Source organism: Equus caballus, chromosome 19, assembly GCF_041296265.1.
Source record: "Equus caballus isolate H_3958 breed thoroughbred chromosome 19, TB-T2T, whole genome shotgun sequence".
NCBI classification, from domain to species: domain Eukaryota; kingdom Metazoa; phylum Chordata; class Mammalia; order Perissodactyla; family Equidae; genus Equus; species Equus caballus.
In genome coordinates this window covers 52596898-52616800 of record NC_091702.1, presented here as the reverse complement: position 1 = coordinate 52616800, position 19903 = coordinate 52596898, and the positions used below count along the sequence as shown (strand labels likewise).

Below are 19903 nucleotides of genomic sequence, written 5' to 3'. Positions count from 1 at the left end.
GCAGCTCCTGGGAGATCCCAGTAGCCCAGTGTATTGCAGCCAGAGGAGGTTATATGAAGACCTGCAAGAATGCTGAGGCACAAGGGAATATTAAATGTTTAAGTGCTTCATTTTAGGAGGCCCTGCTCTATTTCCTTTAGCAACATTTCTACTTGAATAGCCAACAAGGGATGATAAAGTAGGCTCTATGTTCCTTCTGAGAGCCCCGTCATTGGGCAGTGAACACTTCCAAAAGTGCAGCTCTGCAAGAATTAACCATGGCATTTAAGGAAAGTGGGAGGGGAGGATAACTTGCTCAGTTCCAGAGATTTAAAAATAAATAACTGTCAAAAGCAATAAAGGAGTCATGGTTTGGATCAGGAGATTTTGTGAAAGAGAAAGTTCACAATTTGGGAAAAATAGTAGCAAATGGGTTATGGAAATTATTATCACAAATTATTGAGATGAAATAAACTCAAATGTAGAAGACCCCAATATAGTGCTGTGAAATCTTAATTTTAACATATAGAAGATAATCAGAAATAAGAACCATACCTTTTTGCTTGAAGTGCACGGTGGTGACAATTTCTAAAAAAGAAACATTTAGCAAAACAAAAACAGATAAAAAATTCTTTATCAATTGAGAATAAGCACAAAGGTAGTCTAGCACTTTCCACTGAAAGGAGAATGAGAGAAAAGGTGGAAAGAACATTCTATTAGGAACACACATTGGCAGAAGTTGAAAGAAAGTCACATGGAAAGAGATTGTTTCGTTGGAACAAATGTTGTACAGTTGGAGGTGGTAAAAACAATTTGCAACCACAAATACTTGATGCTGAATGTTATGTGTGTCAACAAGTACAAGGGCTCTGAATCTGGCATGTGAAAGTACCCTTGACTGTAATTTAGTGGAATGATAGAAAGTCTGACCCCCAGCCTCATCCTACCTTTTTGCCCCTGGTTTGCTCCATTCAAGCCAATTGACCTCCTTGCTTTGCTTCTAATGTGCTAAATCCATTCCAACTCTGAAAACTTTGCTTTCTGTCTCATGTAGTTGGAATGTTCTTCCCCAGGTCACTGCATGGCTCACTAAGTCAATTCATTTATATTTCTGCTGAAATGTCACTAACTCAGGAAAGACTTCTCCCATGGCCTTATCAAAAATGGTGCCCTGTGCTACTTTCTACTCCTTTACCCTGATTTATTAATATTAATAGTACTTATCACTACTTGGCATCATGTTATACATTTCCTTATTTGCTTGTTTAGAATTTCTCTCCTCCATTAGAATATATGCTCCCTGAGGGCAGCAACAGTGTATGTCTTGTCAACCATGGGATCCCAGGTCTAGATTAGATCCTGGCATGAAGTAGGTAATCCATAAATATTTGTTGAATGCATAAATAAATCTCAGGGTTGGAAGAGCTCGTATAGGTCAAATACTTGGATTCCCTTTTAAGTATCCTTATCAACTAAACCACAATACTCTTAGATCTTTAGAAGTAAATATGGACAATTTGAATCTTAGGACTAACTCAATGGTTGGTCAGACGTAGAAGCCCAAACCATGGCTGTGAGATATGGATTTTCTTCTCTGTGAAGGTCAGGAAATAGCCCTGCATCCACGAATAGCATGCTTTCACTAAGGAAGTAAAGTGACTGGACTTTGAAGTCAGAGACAGTCTTTTGAATTGGACATCAAGTCACCTCATTATCTTGCTTGAAACTTGTTCATGCTTTCCTGTGACTTCCAAGATAAAGATCAAAGTCCTTAGTATGGCATCCACGGCTCTGCCTCCTCACCTCTCCAGACTCATTAATGTTTATCATCTCTGCATTCCAGTCCACAAGCCTTGCTTTACTCTCCATGGTACCATGTTTTCTCTGTCGTAGGGCCTATGGCCCAATGATATCTCTACTGGAAATCCCACTCATCCTTCAGAGTTCAGTTATAACTTCCACAGGGAAGTCTTCCTTAGTCTGCTTGGTAAAATTAAGTCCCTTTATTATAAGCTCTGCTCTCCTTCATAACACTCATCTCAGTTCTAATTTCAAATGCATTTGCCTGAGGTTTTGATTAATGCTTGTCTTCACTACTGGACTGTGAGTTCCATGGAAGCAGGGGCTGTGTCTGTTACTGTTCCCTGTTGCAGCACAGCCAATGAATGAAGGCACTCTGAATGCACAATGGGCCAAACAGAGGATCTAGAATCACTGAAATATGAGGAAAATAAATATATGCCAAGCATCCTCTTAACAGAGGATCTGAGACTCTGTTAAAAGAACAGAGAATCTGGATAGCTAAATTCTTTACCCTCTGATGTGGCACAAAAGAGTCAGATTTTCAGAATCAGGTCTGCCAAGTTTCTGAGGTTCAGTGCAATCTATCAATCTCCTCCTTCACAGATTTTCCATTTGTCCATCCAGAGGAGGTCACAAGGAGAAGCCCTCAAACAGCATGCTGTTTTCTGGCACTCTCATGATAGCTATAAGAAGGGCACAATGGTCCTAGTGTCTGACATCTTGAAAATGTTTGGCTACAATTCGGCATTAGCAAAACTATTGTCAGCCATGCTGTTCTTGGGGCAAACTCTGTCTACACGTAAGGACAGTTTCCTGAAGTGGTGAGATACAGGGGTGAGGGAAGCTCAGCATAAATGTTCTTTTGCATCATGACTAATGGTGGACCTCCAGATGATTCTGAAGATGCTCCTGAAGATGCTCCAAGTCATTGGTATCTGCCCTTCTATCCCTGAAGAAGTAGTCTATTACTTGCAGAAGTAACGGAGGTCTTCTGTAGGGAAGTGCCTACAGAAGAATGGAGCTGGATTTCTGCTCCTCTCCCGGCAGGAGCTGGCAACTCATGTCGCTGTCACCCAGAAGTGAAGCTAGGTTCTATCAAGATATGAAACACCAGTCTCTACCTATTGACCACACTGATCATCTGACCACTTATGTTTCAACTGTATATCAAACACACTGCCACTCACTTTCTTTCATAATACCTGCTCTGACAACTTTTCTTTGAAATAAACATTGCCTTAAAAGTTGTTGAAGTTGTAGAGAACGTGCTCATCACAATATGAGGAAACTGAGAGCAAGAGAGGGGCTAATCAGTTACCCAAGGTCACATAGACAGCACGAGGCAGAGCGGAGACTGAAATTCAGGGCTCCCACTTCTCCTGCCAGAACTCTACCCATTATTTCATAATACCCCTCTGGTATTTTTATGAAAATAAGGACATCTAACTATAGTCTATATAACTCTGGGGTCATCACTGGAATGTTTAAATGATTCAATATCGACGGGGGAGAGTTTGGCTCTGCTCTTGTACAAAGTTCAACTTCCCTTCTTTCTCCAGTCAGGCCTTTTGTCTTATCATTCTTTAGAGTTTGTAAGTTTATAATTTATATCTCAGCTCACAGAGTGACGCTCTTCACCCACAGAGGCCTAGATGCCTGGTGGGCCCACCTTTGTGTAAGGAACACTTGGTTTCCTCTGCTCCATCCCTGGTCCACAGGCCTCATGGGAAGAATTCCAAGCAAGTGTTCAGGTGCCTGGGCAGGCAGGAGGACCAACGGTTTCGCTTAAGCTAGAAAATATCACTTAACTTCTCTTTGCTTCAGTTTCATCACTTGTAAAATGAGTTTAATGAACATGCCTCATAAATCCTATCAATTAAATAAATTAATTATCAAACTGTGCTTAGCGTGCTGCCAGACACATAGCAAGTGCTCAAAAAATAAGAGTTGTTGTCAGATTTGTGGTAAAATCCTTCTAGAGAGGATCATCAGTGAAAGTTTGGTGGAAAAAGAGAAAAATATATCTTAACAAGTAAGCCATGGCAGCGTAGGCCCAAAGAATACAATTAAAAAAAAGATCTACTGAGCAACATGGATGAACAACACACTGAGAGATGCTAGCACACTGAGGTGACGAGGAAGCATTGGCTAGGCAGCATTTCGGTTGGAAGAAAACTGGCAATGTGCCTGGGTTACCAGTCACTGGCACAGGCTCAGGTAAGAGTCTTGATGTTCTAAACGAATCTCTTAGGGAACAGGAACTCCCTAATAATTAATTTAAAAGAGTTCATTAAAAGAAGAATTTAGAAACCTTACCCAAATATTATACTCTATGAAGAAAATGTCACAAAAATTCAGATTAAAAATATACATCTGTAGGGCCAGCCCTGTGGCATAATGGTTAAGTCTGGTGCACTCTGCTTGGCAGCCTGGTTTCATGGGTTTGGATCCCAGGCGCCCACCTGCACCACTCTTCAGCCATGTTGTGGTGGTGACTGACATATAAAGTGGAGGAAGACCAGCACAGATGTTAGCTCAGAGCTAATCTTCCTCAGTAAAACAAAAAATATATATGTGTATATATATATTTCTCTCTATATGTGTATGTATATATATTTGTATACATACATACATACGTACATACGTATATATATATATGTACGTATGTATTTGCTTGAAGTATCTTTAAAAACCAAACTAGCCTACTAGTTAAATTTTAGGAAGTCCTCCCTATTACAATAAATGAACTAGTTTTTGAAATATTGATGACCTTAAGACTTGGACTTCAAATTGTCTTTAGGACAAGAGGACCGAGTGCTTATTTTGTACTATTATTTCCTACTCATTCTCTTCTGTTGGAATAGAACGTTCTCTTTTAAGGAACAAAATCCTGAATTCTTTTGAGCCCGGCTCTTTGAAACTTGGTTGTGTGCTGCCATCTCGTGGTAATACTAAGACATGTTCTTAAGCGCTGTCTAAAGGAATCACCTTTGTCCACCAGGTGGCAATAGTTGGGGGAAAAAATACAGCAGGCATGAAATGTTTCTTTTCTAAAAGGAGTCTTTCCTGTTCTCACAGATAAGAAAAATTTTTTTTTGGTCCTTAACAACTGAAAATTATTCTTCTTTTTCTAGTGTGAAGATGATCTCAAGTTCTTGAGTCAGACTGCCTTGCCAGGGATATTATTTTTGTAGAAATTCCCTGGACACGCTCATTAGAATATACCCGAAATCTATGATTTTTATGCCTTTCTGTAACCCTCCTCTTCACATATTGATCTGCTTCAGCAAATACACTTAACAAGTAAGCATGGCAGTGCAGGTCCAAAGAATATAATAAAAAGATCAATTTACTGCAGCAGTACAATGGATAAAACTTTGGGGGAGTCTTGTACATATAGAGAAAGTTTTAGAATTCTCTAGAAGCATTATTGTCATGTGCTTAGATCGTAGCTCCTGATGGGGGGTACAAGGAGGCAATAGAGAAAAGAATGTAATACTAGAAAAGGCAAATACCTTGACAAATTAACTTATGCTAACCTGTCTTTGACTTTTGACTTTGTCTCTTTACACCCAGTCATGTTAGACAAACCTGCAGTGTCACAAAGCTGATTCAGCCTCTCTCGTTGGCACTGGCAGTGTCTTCCTTGTTCACTACTGTACCTTCAGTTCACTACTTCTCTATCACAGAGAAAGTGTCCAATAGATTTGCTGAATAAATATCTGAGTGCATGCATGCATGAATGAATGAATCAATCAATTAATACCTCAAGAGCTGCCCTAGCTAAGGTTCTAGGTAGGGCAAGATTCTGTTCTCCTTTTGGAACCACCATGCCTTAATGCAAAGGCAAAATTATTACTGGGAATTCAGTCATTGGAAGAGCCATATGGGGCCAGGAGGTCGTTTCACCAGTCCCCAAATCCTGGCAGGTAGAAAATTTTCTGGAGGGCCGAGCTTTCTTTCAGAATCCTCACAACTAATGAAAATTTAAACCGTAGAAAATAAAAACTCAAGCTACTTTTTTGTTCAAAGGTCAGAAGATTTATTCTTTCCCTTACCCCTCATGTCCCGTTAGTCTGATTAAGTCTCTCTCCAGAAATTACAGTGAGTGCTGAGAAGGTGAGAGATGCTTCACTGGAAACCCTGCAATTTACAGTTTGGTAGCTCCCTTATTACCTAGGGAAATTTTCATATCTGTTTTTGTGAACAGTTTCAGCATTTTGCCTTCTTTGAGTTCCAGCTGGGAGACAAGATGGTGGCACCACAAATCCATAAGAAGAAATGGCTTTCAGTGCTTTGACTCTTGACAACTTACCTCCAATCCTCTGTTTATAAGCATCCGTTCCAATCCTCAGGTAGCATATGTAGAGTTTTGGAGTTTATATTGTTTGCACAGTTATTTTAATTCCAGGGTGTTTACTTAAACATAAATAGCTTAAACTTTTTAACCTGCCGCAGCCATTTGAACAAGGAAACATCCTCTCTTCTCTTGGGTCAGGCACAACTCTTTCAATAAGACCAGACTTCTAATGTGCCACACGTTTTGAAAATGACATATTAGTAGAGGACTTAAAAGAATTAATAGTGCTTTTTTTTTTTTTCTGATCCAGAATTAGTAAAAGCATGTATTCAGGGCAGAGGGAAGGCACATATTCAATGGGGATTTTATCCTTCTGTCGTCTGTAAAAACTCAGAGAGGAACAGGATCAAAATCCTCAAGAAATTCAACAAAAGAAAGGAGGAAGAAGATTCAGTGTGCTTCTCCTCCCTCCCTCATGCATGTCAAGGACCCAAAGCATAAAATCTGTCAGGTCCCTCCATAAGAATTTATGTTTTTTGTGCCCTGAGTTTTATTTGTTGGCCAAGATTTTGAAAAATAAAACCTTTATTATTACAGTAGCTTAAAAGGGGGACATTTTTATTAATTCAATTTTCAAAACCACACTTTGAAAGTTATTCATTTCTTTCTCGAAGGTTTCTCCACTCTGCTCGGAGGTTTTAGGGATTAGTGGTTTCTACTTACAGGTATTATTGTTATTTTTCCTTCTGCCATAGAAAAAGATATGCCTGTGATTTCTCTTTGGATTGTTAGAGTTTTTGATTTTCTCCCACATACTACATTCATGTTGTGTACACCCTAATGCTTAATATTTCTAGACTAATGTTCTCTGAGAATCACAGTAGTCATTCTGGGTCTAGTTTAGGGGGAAAAAGCCAAAACAGAGAAAAAAGTCTAAACCTCAACCTTAAATGAGTCCTGTTTTCTTAGTTCAAAGGTAGACAATTATCCTGACTACTAAGAGAATATGTCAGCCAGGCTGGGAGGACTAAGAAGTCTGAGCACGTCATCAATCTTTGAGAAAGGAAGTTAGCCTTCCTTAGCTAGATTTAGGTCAAAAAGGAATCCTACACGTTACTTTCAAATATTTCTAAGGGCCTTTCCTCTTACAGTTGACTGTGACCAGAAACAGACTTCAGACGTCAGGTGTTATTTCAGAGTGGGGGAGAGACATGAAGGATTTACCAGGATATTTGCCACCCTGGGCATATGGTGATAACTCTTTATTGAATGAATGAATAAATTCAAGCCAAAACCAAATGCTGACATAATTTCTCATTATATAATGTGAATAAAATATTTGAGACTCACTCCTTATTCTCATCAATTAGTAGACCAACTCTGTCAACCAAATGTTCTATACTAAAGAGAATCAGAAAAAAAGAAAAAAAAAAAAATATATATATATATATATATATATATATTGCTGAGGAAGATCAGCCCTGAGTTAACATCTGTGCCAATCCTCATCTCTTTTATATGTGGGTTGCTGCCACAGCTTGGCTGATGAGTGGTGTAGGTCCGTGCCTGGGATCCGAACCTGCGAACTCAGGCTGCCCAAGTGGGGCATGCTAAACTTAACCACTACACCACGGGGCAAGCCCCAGAAAAAATGTTTTTGAAATAAAAGGTCATTTCATTATAAGCAGAAAAATTTATAAAAGGGAAAATATTAATACACCAGTTAAGAGAGAGAATGTAGGAGCCCCCATATCTGAAAGGACTCTTACTGGAGATCCTGGAGGTGACACAAGGGAAATCTTTTGTAAGATGAGTCGGGTTTGACTTAGGAGCTGGAAGAGCTTCAAGTGTGCTGGTCACTGTGGGGAAAGAACCGGCCAGGGCAGGAGGGCTGCTCCTGGACCTGCCTCTGCTATGACCTTGCGCAAGTCACCGAAACATGCCCAGCCTCAGAGAGGGCAGAAAATAGACAAGAGTTTAGGTGTTTTAAGTTGAATATTTTATAGTACACTGACAGCTTGAACATTCAGACAAAACATTTGTTTATATCATATTAATGACATTATCTCTGAGGACACTATAGACGATCTTTATTTTCTTCTTTATAGTTTCATATATTTTCAAATTCTTCTATAATGAGAATGCATAACATTTATTATCAGAATAGAAAACTATTTATAAAAACAAATCAATGCATTAAAAAAAAACCCTCTAAATCTGGGGAAAAGAAAATAATCAGTTTCTGATTATTTGGCATTGAGTTGACAACATTACAAGGAGAGTGAATTTTTTTCCCCACTTTTTAGTTGGCTGCTTTCATATAGTAAAATCAAAGAGAAGCCAAGACAGGTGAGGCCTAATTTCTATAAGGAACATAGTCTTAACAGCGTGAAGTGACAATGCAATAAAAAATGTATTATATGGGTTTATGAGGTCCTTGTGACTGTAGGCTTGATGTAATTGCCCTGTAGAGTAAGCATGGATGCATGATTCGGCTTTAACTGTTACGTGCTCTGCTGGGTGGCGATACGGATTGTTACAGAAAGTGCGGTCTCACTAAGCACTCCCAACATAAAGAGAGGCCTTCATTAAGTTTCTTACAGCGAGTCAGCTTTCTCAAATCCTGCAGGTTTCTTATGTAGCCTGAGAGGTTTAATTTTTAATAATCAATGAATTAAAATGTTAGAGAATGCCCAAGAGGCTAAGTTTAATAAAGGGGCTTCCCTGGGCCACTTCACCTAAAAATGCGTATAAGATTAGAAAAACTCCAGAAGTAAATTTATTTGAATCACCTGTCAGTAAGATACAGCACCAGACAAGTAGTTTCCGTCTTAAAGAGAAACAAATGCTTCTGCCCTCGTGTCTAGAATGCACCCATTGCACCTGTGGGCACAATCTTGGCTTTTTGCCCCTTATTGGAATTAAAGACCAGTCACCTCATTTAATACAGAATTGCCTCCCAACCCCAAATCTACTTAGTTGTTGATGCAAAGTAGATTATATTTTCCATGGTTAAAAACATACATTTTATGTATATTTTAAAGCATTTTGTGCCTTCATTTATTTGACTTGCTAAAAAGGATAAAAGCAGAGGTTTGCATTGGTCTCTAGAGATTTTCATGCTTTCTGGTTTTCTTCCTCTCTTTCCATTTCCCAGCCCTAAGTTGTGAATTGCAGATCCGTTTTAGAATACATTTTAGATTTAAATCCTAAGGGATTCAAGACTGTCTTTAATCCGTGTAATGTGTATTTTCATTTTGTATGTTTCAAAATCAAAAACATTCAAATATCATGAAATAAGGTAACTGGCCTGCAGAATTTGAATGCAGAGATAACAAGTGAATTTGTGAAATTTCCTGGGATTTTAAGGCTCTTGGAAATAAGAAGATAAGGGATTTAAAAAAATGGCAGTATGCTCTGAGTTACTCTTGGACCTACGTCAATGGCACTAACTACCACAGTGTAGACCGTGATAAAGGTGGGTCTGCTGTGGACTTTTCCCAGGGACTTTATTATTTGGGATGCCAGGATAGCTCAGTTATTTATCTGTGACTCCTGCTGTGTCACTGACTCCAAATATAACATCATCGTCAGGTTCTGGAGCAACTCCTGGAAAATACTGATGCCCCTTACAACCTGGCCATTCTCACAATTAAAATAAAAGCCCATCATCAAACCTCCCTGTTGAGAGGCTGAAAGTTTTCTTTAGGTGTTCTGCCAGATAATAGGCCTTCAGTATCCTCCAGAAAACTCCCCCTGCAGAGAGCTACCTACCACACATTGTACAGCATTAGGGACGAGTCTGCACGGTTAAGCCAACAGGTGCTCTTTCTTGCCCTAAAAGTGTAACAGAGGTGGAAAAGTCGATCCCCTTTCTTTTAACTCCATTGGTTTATCACATTTCTTTTTTAAATAGGCCAGATACAAATGAAAAGAAGTAGGGAAAAATTGTTTTTTCTTTTCAGATTTTTAAAATTAATTAGACAATGTTGTTTAGCTCTTTCTGGATGCTAGATCTTTGTACGTACATGTTCTGCCCGTCTCTCTTTTCTCTCCTTTCCCCCTTTTAAACTTCACTTTCACCTGGAAGCCTTCCCTGAGCAGTCCATGCTAGCTCTGGCACCCCGTTTTGTGTGCCCCAAATACTGCCTAGGTGTCCTAAGCTTAGGAAAGTCTCTTATATTGTTAACTCATCATCTACTGCTGCATCTAGTCTGGAAGCTCTGTGAGCACACATGCCATGTCTGGCTTCTTCTCCAGCCATTCCCAAGACCCAGTTCAGAGCTTGACACATAGAAAACACCAGGTTGGTAATTTTTGAGTGATTAAATGGTGTAATCAAAATATCATGCATTGTCAAACAAAAACCTGGGCCATAAACAAGTTTGCACTGCCCATCAAGAATGAAGACCTTTTCTTGTGTTCCTAATGGTTAGAAATCATAAGGAAAAGAAAATGTGAATTCTAAAAGAAACTCTACAAAGCAAAAGCAAGTGGAGACTACATCTAAATGCAGAGCAAGAAGTCATACTATTAATTGAATGACTTACAGTGAGAGGGTTGATTCTCTAAAAGAAGAACAACCTCTAATGAGTGAGATCAGCTCCTCTTTCTCATCACCTCCACACTAAGCAGCTTTCAACGATCAACTTACCTGTGCTCTGGAACTCCAGGGAGGAAAGTCGAATAAATCTCCCAACTTACTCTCTAGCTTACAATTCAGCATAGATGTGCAAGCTACTGCTTGTTTTTTTCTTTTCTTTTCTTTACGTTGTTTCTGCTTTCCAAACATTCCCCTGCTTCCAAGTCACACAAAATCCACACGTGTAGTTGAGAAAGCTTTTTAGAACAGCCAAGCAACTTTCCAACATAGAACATGGCTGGGAATGCTTGGTGCTGTGTGGGCTACAGAGGATGGGATGGTGCACAGAACAGACACTCAGCCAAGGCACAGTTATTTTCTATGTTGTTGGTTTTTTTAACACAAGATGCTACCCTTGCCCCAAACAAGGTCCACCTACGCAGTTAAAAAAGTCATACTGGAATTGCAAGGTTTGGAAGGTGAGTGGTTGTCAGAATCTGTGTTGTGAGTATGGGGCAGATAAAGTAGAATGGATGAGAGCTATGACTTGTAGTAAAGATACTCTGTTAGTGGTAATGTCTGGGTGTTAAAACATACATATGTGTTACAGAGCTGTGGGAAGCATTTTCTTTTGCAATCAGCACAGCGATAAGCAAAACAGTGTAGTAAACTACAGTGGTGCTTGGCTCCCCAGGGTCCAATTAGAAAGCATGATAAACGACGTGTAAGGTCTCTCCCCCTACTGATTTGTGGCGGCTGAAAGTTGACAATTCCCCATGGGGTCCTAGTGAGTGGTCTGCCTACTCCTATCATACATCGGGGTACATATGAACACCATAAATTGGAATTTCAAACTCATTATGTCATGCTGTGTTCTTACTTGGCAGGTGTGTTTCTTTACAGCAGTACACAAGGAGAGATGGAAGGTGGGAACACTTAATCTGATTTTTTTTCCCCACTGGAGGCACGCATTTAATTTAATATCTACAAATGACTTGTGATGATGAAAGACTATTGTGAGGATAGAGTGCCTGGATAAGGGAAGTCGTTATTAAGGTTAATTTGTATCTTGCCTCTTCAAAAGTAGATGTTTCCTCCAGATAGATAGGAATAGCTTTGTGGTGCTTGCATGGCTGGCAACCAGTGTTTAGAAGTGAAGGCTAATACGATGAAAACTTTTCTTTTGGTTTTATTTGAAAGATGTCAAAGACGAAATATATATGTAATGCATGGTGAATACGGTGGAAAATGTTGAGAAAAAGAAAATCAAGGAATAAAGATGGTGGAAATAAGAATTTCAGGCGAAAAGGAGAAAGCCAAGAGGCAGACTAAAATTCAAGTTTATAGTTTTGGGGGGCTATGATATAACATTTGTCAGGGGCTGAGACTGTATTGATGATTGAATTCTTGGAAGAATATGTATTCTTTCATTCCTTTTGAGTCTAAGTAGTGCCATTTCCTTTAAGTATTCTTGCTTCATACAATGTCTCTGAATCTGGAGCAAAGCCCCGAAAGAAAGGACCTCCTTCCTGGGTGCAACCAGCAATGTTCCTCACCGTAAACTGCTACCCTCCTGCTAAATGGCACACTGGTGCAAACACCAAGGCCAACACTGCCCTGGGTGCACTGTGAAGACTAGAGGGGCCTGCATCAGCATTTTCTGCCCGTTCAAGATCCTGGTCTCCTCACCCTTTGGAGCAGCATGCCAACATTTTCTGCTGCAAATCTCACTGAGCTCTTCTTAGGCAGCTTTATTCCTTTTAATTAAAAAGACAAGGCTGTCAATTACTTAAACTTAATCCCCAAATGTAATTGTTACTTTGAAAGATATTTTTTCCCATAAAGCTCATAGAAGAGAAATATTTCCATCAAATTAAAATTTAGTGAGAGCGTGGATATTCAAAAAAATTTTCATCTTCAATTCCCTGCTGGCTCTAGAAATCCAAATAGCACAGCAAGGCCTAAGTCTAGGGAGAACGGCAGGAAAGGCTGACTGGAGGAAGCAGATCCAGGCTAAGAAAATAGGAAAAGGCATTAGAAAAGAGTCCCAGTACTAAAAATTCTCCTACCTTTCAATTGATGCTGTAGGATTTTTAGCCATTTAGCTGGAAGCTACATGTAAATTCTGAGAGAGGTAACACTTCTAAGCCACTGCTGGACATTTAAATAATAGTGTGAATAAATTGCAGATTTATTCTTGCTAGCAAAATTTAACAGGGAGAGAACAAGATCTGTCTAGGAAATAGAGCAGAAGGAAGAATGGAGAGGGGAGTAGAGTAAGACACGGAAATAGATTGAACAAAGAGAAGTGCCTGTTACATTGGGTTGGGCCACCTACTCTAGTTGGATCTAAATCACTGGACTGGCAGGTGAAGTATTGATTCCAGGTGAAGTATTGGCATATCTATCCCACTTGGTTCTCAACCACTAAAGAAAATCAAGAGGCGATCAGACTGTTGTTCCCAGTAAAGGAGACAGGGGATGGTTATCAGGTATTAATGTCAACTCTTAATTATCTTCATGGGTATTAATCAGGGCTCATGATTTTGCTGTAAATTTGTGTTGACATGGCTACCTAAGTTCCACCAGTGAAAACAAGGCCCTTGTTTCCACCAGCTAGTGGGAGAGGAGAGATATATTTAAAAACTGAAACTTTTCCTAGAACACATTTTAAACCTTTAACCAGGAAAAAGGGCAGGTTCTTTACACTGATGACTTTGGATTAGTGCGACAGGTGGTATTGTGCACAACGGGTATGCACTGATATGTGTGTGTGTGTGTGTGCTCATGCCACAGTATAGGAAACTGTGCAACTTGCAGCTTCTCTTAAGTGTAGTATTATGATATTGGTGAAAAAGGCTTTTTATTGGCCTTTGGATGCTTCTGTATTTAAACTTGTTAGCAGTGTGGCATTTCAGATGTCCCTGTAATCCACGTCACACTATGATAAAGCCACACTGAACTTAGATGTACTTAGTATCCAGGCCATATGAAAGAAGTACATCTTTAAGTATCAGAACTTTAAAAAATTATAAGAAATATGTGTTTCTGAATGTGATTGTTTTAAACTCAATATGCTGTTTTTCTAGTAACTTGAAGCTCTCTTTTATATATTATTTAAAAAACCACTTTGAGCTTGTAGGCATGAAAAATATAATTTCTTTCCCATTTCACAGTTGGAAAAACTGAATTAAAGAGAACAATGCTAGTAATTATCCATGATTAATAGAGGTATGTATGTAAATCAGCCTGAATAAGTGTGTGAAATTAGATGTGCCGATGCCAGATAGCTCTGCTCGTGTTTTTTAAAGATGAATGCTTTCATATCAAACTCTGTGTGAGATGAGCATTCATTTCTGCATGTTGAATATATTTGGCAATGGCCTTTTAAAGTGTATGGGTATTAAGGTAGCTGAGTATTATATATTATAAGCACTACAATACATAAAATAAATTAGATGAGTGTTTAAAATTCATTAGACAGACACATATCTAAGGAACATGAATGCATATGTAGTGGTTATTTATAATGTACTGTAAATTTATATATGTGCCTGGGTGCAGCAAGGAGTAGACTGGAATTTGGGTGTACTTTGATGATTAAAAAGTGTGGGAGAAGGTGATGTTAGTTTCTTAAGATGTGGGGATTATTTGAGTTAATACATGCAAAAGCCCTTGGAACTCTGTTGGTACATGAGAGGCCCACTATCTGTGTTAGCTGTTATTATTATTATTAACATTGCCATTATTATTAGACAAGATGAAACTGCTGTTATAATAAGGAGCTGAAAAGAGGCATCTTCTTATTGATACCTGGGATAATATCCCACAGAAAATAAATGAAATTGTAGGGATTGTCCAGTCATCTTCATAGCACGTGAAAGTTCTAGGATTTTTCTCCCAGTTTTCCTTCCATCCCAGTGGAGTCTGATTTTGAGAGCCCATTTCCGGGAGTGCCAGGTGAGGGCAGGTATATCTCTTCCTCCCGCTGTAGATAGAATCTGGCTGTTCTGATGCCAGGCCTGCCCACACCACCAGTCTCCCAAACTTCAAATTTCTGCGAGCCTGGTTTGTTTGTGGGTTGGATTTTAATCCTTTTTTAACTTTAATTTTGGGGGGTTTTGTTTTCAGAGAAAGCTTTAGACAGCTATATTAATCATGCAAACCCAGCCATGTGCAATGTGTTTTATCAATGGAAAAACAGGAACTGAATGGCAAGCAGCTGTGAACAAACCCAGTGCAACGCCTGAACCTGGAAGATAATCTCAACATTTCCCAAACCTACTCGCCACACGGGGTTAGTGAATGGAAAGGCTGTTCACTTGGGATAAATAATCAGATGGGAGGCAAACAAGTGAGATGCATTCTGGGGTTATTAATTTTTTTTAAAGTTGCAGAGATGAGAGGATGGGCTGGTTGAGACCAGAGAGCCCCAAGCTCAAGGGAACTCTTCACTTGAGGCTGATAAAAACAAAACAATGGCAGGTTGTCTTGTCCTTTTCTTTCACTTCATTTTAACTTTCTGAGGCTAGTTTTGTCACCCCATTTTGAACCCGCAGTCCTTCCAAATGTGAGGGCATCTCTAGATGCACTCCCTTCATGAAGGGCTGTGCACAGGTAAGCTTATGGGCAGGGGCAGAGAGCAATGTTTCCCAGGATCCAGAGGCCTCAGGAAATGATCTGAGCCTAACACAGTGAGAAAAGTTCCCTCAGACATTTAGAGACGACTCTTTCCTCATTTTACAATTCAGTGGATTTTCTGCCGGGATACAGTCAGGGGTAGTTATGCAAATATATGCAATTCAGGACTCATTTCAGAATGAATAAACCTAAATTAAAATTAATGGGAAAAAACACCTATCAGAAACAGATCAAAGAGGGAGCACTCTTTATTTTATTTATTTATATATATCTTTTAAATTAAGGAGGAGGGAAGCCCACCGATTTTTTTGTTTTGTTTTTGGTAGAATAGGAAAGGACATTTGAAAATTTCTGGTTGGCCACGGACAATACTAATTATCCTTTGGTGTAATTTCAGCCATATTATTATCACTGCAGAAAATCAAGCAATATGATAAAGGAAACCCAAGGGAAATACATTTGATTTATTGAGCCTTGTTTTTGTTTAATCACAGCTTGAAGGGCTTTGGGACTGCTTTCCTGCTGCGACTCTGCTGTTCATCCCCAGTCAGCTTGATGAGCCATGTAGAGTGGGGGTAGGAGGAGAGACCCTCCAAAGAGAAATATTAACAACGGAGCAGCTGAAATTCAACATGTATTTCTGTTATTGGAAAGTAGGAGGGAAAGCTCTCTTTCTTACGATGGGAGGACAGAAAAGGACCTTTGGGACTTTCTCCTTCTTTCAAAATACCTTAAGGAAATTAATTGGTTCAAATCCTTCAGGCCATTTGCATCAACCAACTGCTTATAGACATCTGAACACTTCAGGGTTGAAATGTAGGATTCTACATAGATGACGACAATATACAATATTTAATTAAGTGAAGGTTTTTGTGTTTTAGTTATGACTATAGTGAGTCAGGCATGCTTTTCATAGATATTTTGGTACCTAGGTGGCACTATAAAAAGAATTAAGGATCCCACATGTTAGTATTTTTTTCCAGGGGAAGACAGTATTTCACATGGGTTGCCATCTTGACTGGAAAGACTGGGAAAGGGATTTGACAGCTACAAAGTTAAAGTCCTTGTAAGGAACTGGGAACTTAAGAGGGCACTATCTTTCTATACCAACCTCTCACACCAGCTATCCCGTCTCCATGAACAGCTTTTCAATTTCTACCAGCAGAAGCCCAAGGTATTAGTAGTAAGATAAACTATATTCTCTAAAACTATTGGATCTAAGGAGGCTATCTACAGTCTACCTACAACGTAAAATCAAACTAGGGTCATTCTCCAATCAACAATTCAGTGTGTGCGAAAATATCAAGTTCAATAAAATTCCACATGCTCCATCTCTGGTCCAGACTGTTTTTCAATATCCAACAGATGTCCTTTGTGAACAGTGTCTGGCTTCATTTTGTTCAATGTTACATGTATCATAAAGCATGATCAGATAAAATATTTGAGTTTGTGGCTGCAGAACTGCTCTCACAAAGGCCATCTCCAGTCATAGTGACAAAGCTCATCTTGATGGAGCAAGACTTCTTTGAAAATGTTATACATCGGGACAAATGTGTATGTGTGTATTTGTCACATCAAGATATTTGCAAGATGGCAACATGATAAAATGGTGTCAATCTCTGCAGCAACACTAGACGATAAGTGTCTTAAAATAATTGTGGCATGGCAGGAATTCAAAATGGGATATTTTCCGTGAACAGTTAGCTTCATGTCAAGCTTAAAAAACAGGCACATTTTAACAGTTATTTTTAGTGGCTGGGATAAGAAACAGATTTCATTAATGTTTTCAGAAAGGATTTTATTCAACAGAGTTCTAAAAATAGTTTGGATCCTTCTTAAAATTTAAGAATAACTCTTTTATTAAGATGTCTAATTGGTCCTCGAAACCTTGCAATCCTCATTTCAAAATAATTAAAATAAGTTTGCATATATGTGAATACATACATATGCAAAGCATTGCATTATTGATATTCTGAATATCTACATCCAATTCTGGCCTAATTTTTAGTATGGACAAGTGTTAATGAAACATGATCTGTCTTCAAATTTATAAAATAGCAGCTTCTACCTTTAATTCTGAGCACATTTCCTTTATAGTGTATACGATAACCTTGTTTAATTGGATTTATTTTTTCCACACTAGGCCCTGCATGGCCTACTTTCCATTTTTTCTCAGGTCTTTGAGTGTTATTTGCAAATCACTTTTCTGGAATTTAATTTCAATGGTAGGTTGGTTTCATTTTGGGTCTTTTTGTATTGTTTTCATTTTATTTGCCAATTTGCCTTTAAATAGCCTTAAGCTAGAAGGTTGGGGCTGTAACTTGCGTCTAAATATGATGTAGGAGGCAAAATTTAATTTGAGTGTGTAGAAAGTTTTATGAAAAGGAATACAGGATGACTACCTTGTTTTTCCATTTGTGTTTTCTAAAATAGTTGTGTTTGAAAGGCAAAGCCCCAAATTGGCCAAGATTTTAAGAAAAAGTAATGTCCTTGTGATCCAATTGAGTTCAACTTTTGGCGGTAGATAAACTCACTTTTACAAGTAATACCCATGACCTCAGATTCTGATTTTATAAGCCTCCAAATATGAGGTAGTCAGTTAGAGGATCTGTATTTTTATGAGCTACAGAATTTAACTGGTTGTGTTCCAAATATGTGAGTTCATAGGTACCTGTAATACATACTAATTAAAGAAAAAATTGCTTCCTGAGTTTAGCATAGTCTCCCCAACTACTGACCAACTTGAAGTTAAGTCAGGTGACAGATCTGTTACATGCTTATCAACGGTGTGGGGGCGATTGGCTTTCTTTTGAAGTTTCAAGGAAAAAAGGATTCCTACTGTATGTGAATTTTGTGGATGTGTCTCCCCCTTTGTGCATTTTGCACATCATAGATGATGGAGAATGACCCAGCAACAGAGCTACAGTGATAAAAATTATACTGACCTTGAATGGGGTGGGGGATTGTGGGTAAAACACGCTCTAAAGGGGAAAAAATAGTAAGCATCACGGAGAGTTTAGATATAAAGATATATGCATATATTTATCTTACTCATGTTTAACTACTCAGACAACTATAAAACAGATGAATGTCTATGCCTATAGGATTATATCTGCCATAAAACATTTGTCTGTTCTTCTTCCCAACACTAAAGTAGCAATGAACTATTAGTAAAATTTAAAATCCAAAGCCTTTAAAAAAAAATGCAGCTGGAATAGGGGACAACATCCTATTATGATAATCCTACAAACAGGATCCTGTGCTGGCAAAATCCACTACCAAAATAACAGATTTTTTGGAGGGCTGTGGTTGACAGTATTTAAATTAGTAATGACCAAATTCAGGTCATGCATCTCGGTCCTGGTTCTGGTCTCTTTAACTCATGAAGGATGGACCTATGGCAGCTAAGGACTCCTTTCCTCTCCCTAAGCCCTACAGTTCATATCAGCTTTAGCCAAGCATCTGAAAAATTTATTTTGGGAAATACTAATTCAACTTCTCCCTCAGGTTTTTACTTCCGTATTACTGATATCAGTGCAAGAGTAATGCCAGGGTAATAAGGTTCTTGGCATAATATAATTTTATTTTTAGTCTTTTCCTTAATCCCACCTTCTTGTGATAATACAATCTCACTCGAAACTTATCAACCAATCAAATTTGCCTGATGATGAGTCCTGTTGAGTAATAAGAAGTGTTATTCTTTTGAACAGTAGGGTCTTAGGTTATGAGTCCCTCACAGTCCCATCCCCAAGCTGCTGACCATAAATTGAATGTGCTGACAGAGTTCAGGCTTTAAGATAGCCTCTATTTGTCTCATCAAAACCCAGGTTTAACTCTAAATCCTCCTCTGAGGCTCTTTCAGACAGGTAGAATGGTGCATTAGGGAAAGGATGTATTACTTACTACTCTCAAACCCAATAGTGTAATATAATCATCACACAGCTTTCTACATTCCTCCTAGTAGCTTGGTTAAATAAAGACCAACGATAAATCAAAATCAACAAAAATAAAAACCATAAAGAGAAAAGCATAGGTGCACATTCAAATTTGATCTGCCTGCCATCTTGTACCATACACTTAGAAAGAGTAGATTTTGTCTGGAATTTGGGCACTCAGTACATCTAGACACTGAGAAAACCCAGTCTCCTTGTAGAGTGAACTTTTCTCTAGCTTGGCTGAAACTTACAGCTTAAATGCCAAAGTTTCCTAAGTGCATTAAGATGGAACAAGTCAATAACAGCATAGTGAACAATTGTGTCTTAGTTAGACAACTGTCAAGTAGAAAAATGGTTTAAACCTCCACTGGTTATTTGGTATTAAGTTTCCAGCTTTGAAAATAAACAGCTAAACTGCTTTCAGCATTTATGTAGCAGTTGGAGACCACTGTCCCATATGATACTCTATCTACTGTATTTTATTTTTATTATTACTATTATTATTCAGACTGTTTAAATGACTCAGCTTAATATTTTCTCATCATACTGTTCACAGCTGGGTAAATGCACTCTGCCCTCATTTCCACAAGACCATTTATATTGCTAAACCATCTCACCCACCCTCCTTTCATCGCCTTTTCAGCTGTTTCCCAGCTTGTTATT

The 19903-nt window shown here is 38.7% G+C and overlaps 1 protein-coding gene across 3 annotated transcripts in view; it reads right to left on the bottom strand.

Moving 5' to 3' along the window:
- The window catches only part of LSAMP (limbic system associated membrane protein), a 601648-nt gene that overhangs the window by 8371 nt on the left and 573374 nt on the right, over positions 1-19903 (bottom strand). For 2 of the 3 annotated variants that reach the window (XM_003363378.5, XM_014732876.3), the window contains exons 7-8: positions 18251-18286; positions 535-567 (exon numbers count right to left, since the gene is read on the bottom strand). The exons of the other annotated variant lie outside the window; for it this stretch is intronic. In XM_003363378.5, the coding sequence (XP_003363426.1) occupies positions 535-567; positions 18251-18286 (69 nt within the window). The remainder of the gene's footprint in view (positions 1-534; positions 568-18250; positions 18287-19903) is intronic. 3 annotated transcript variants of the gene reach the window in all.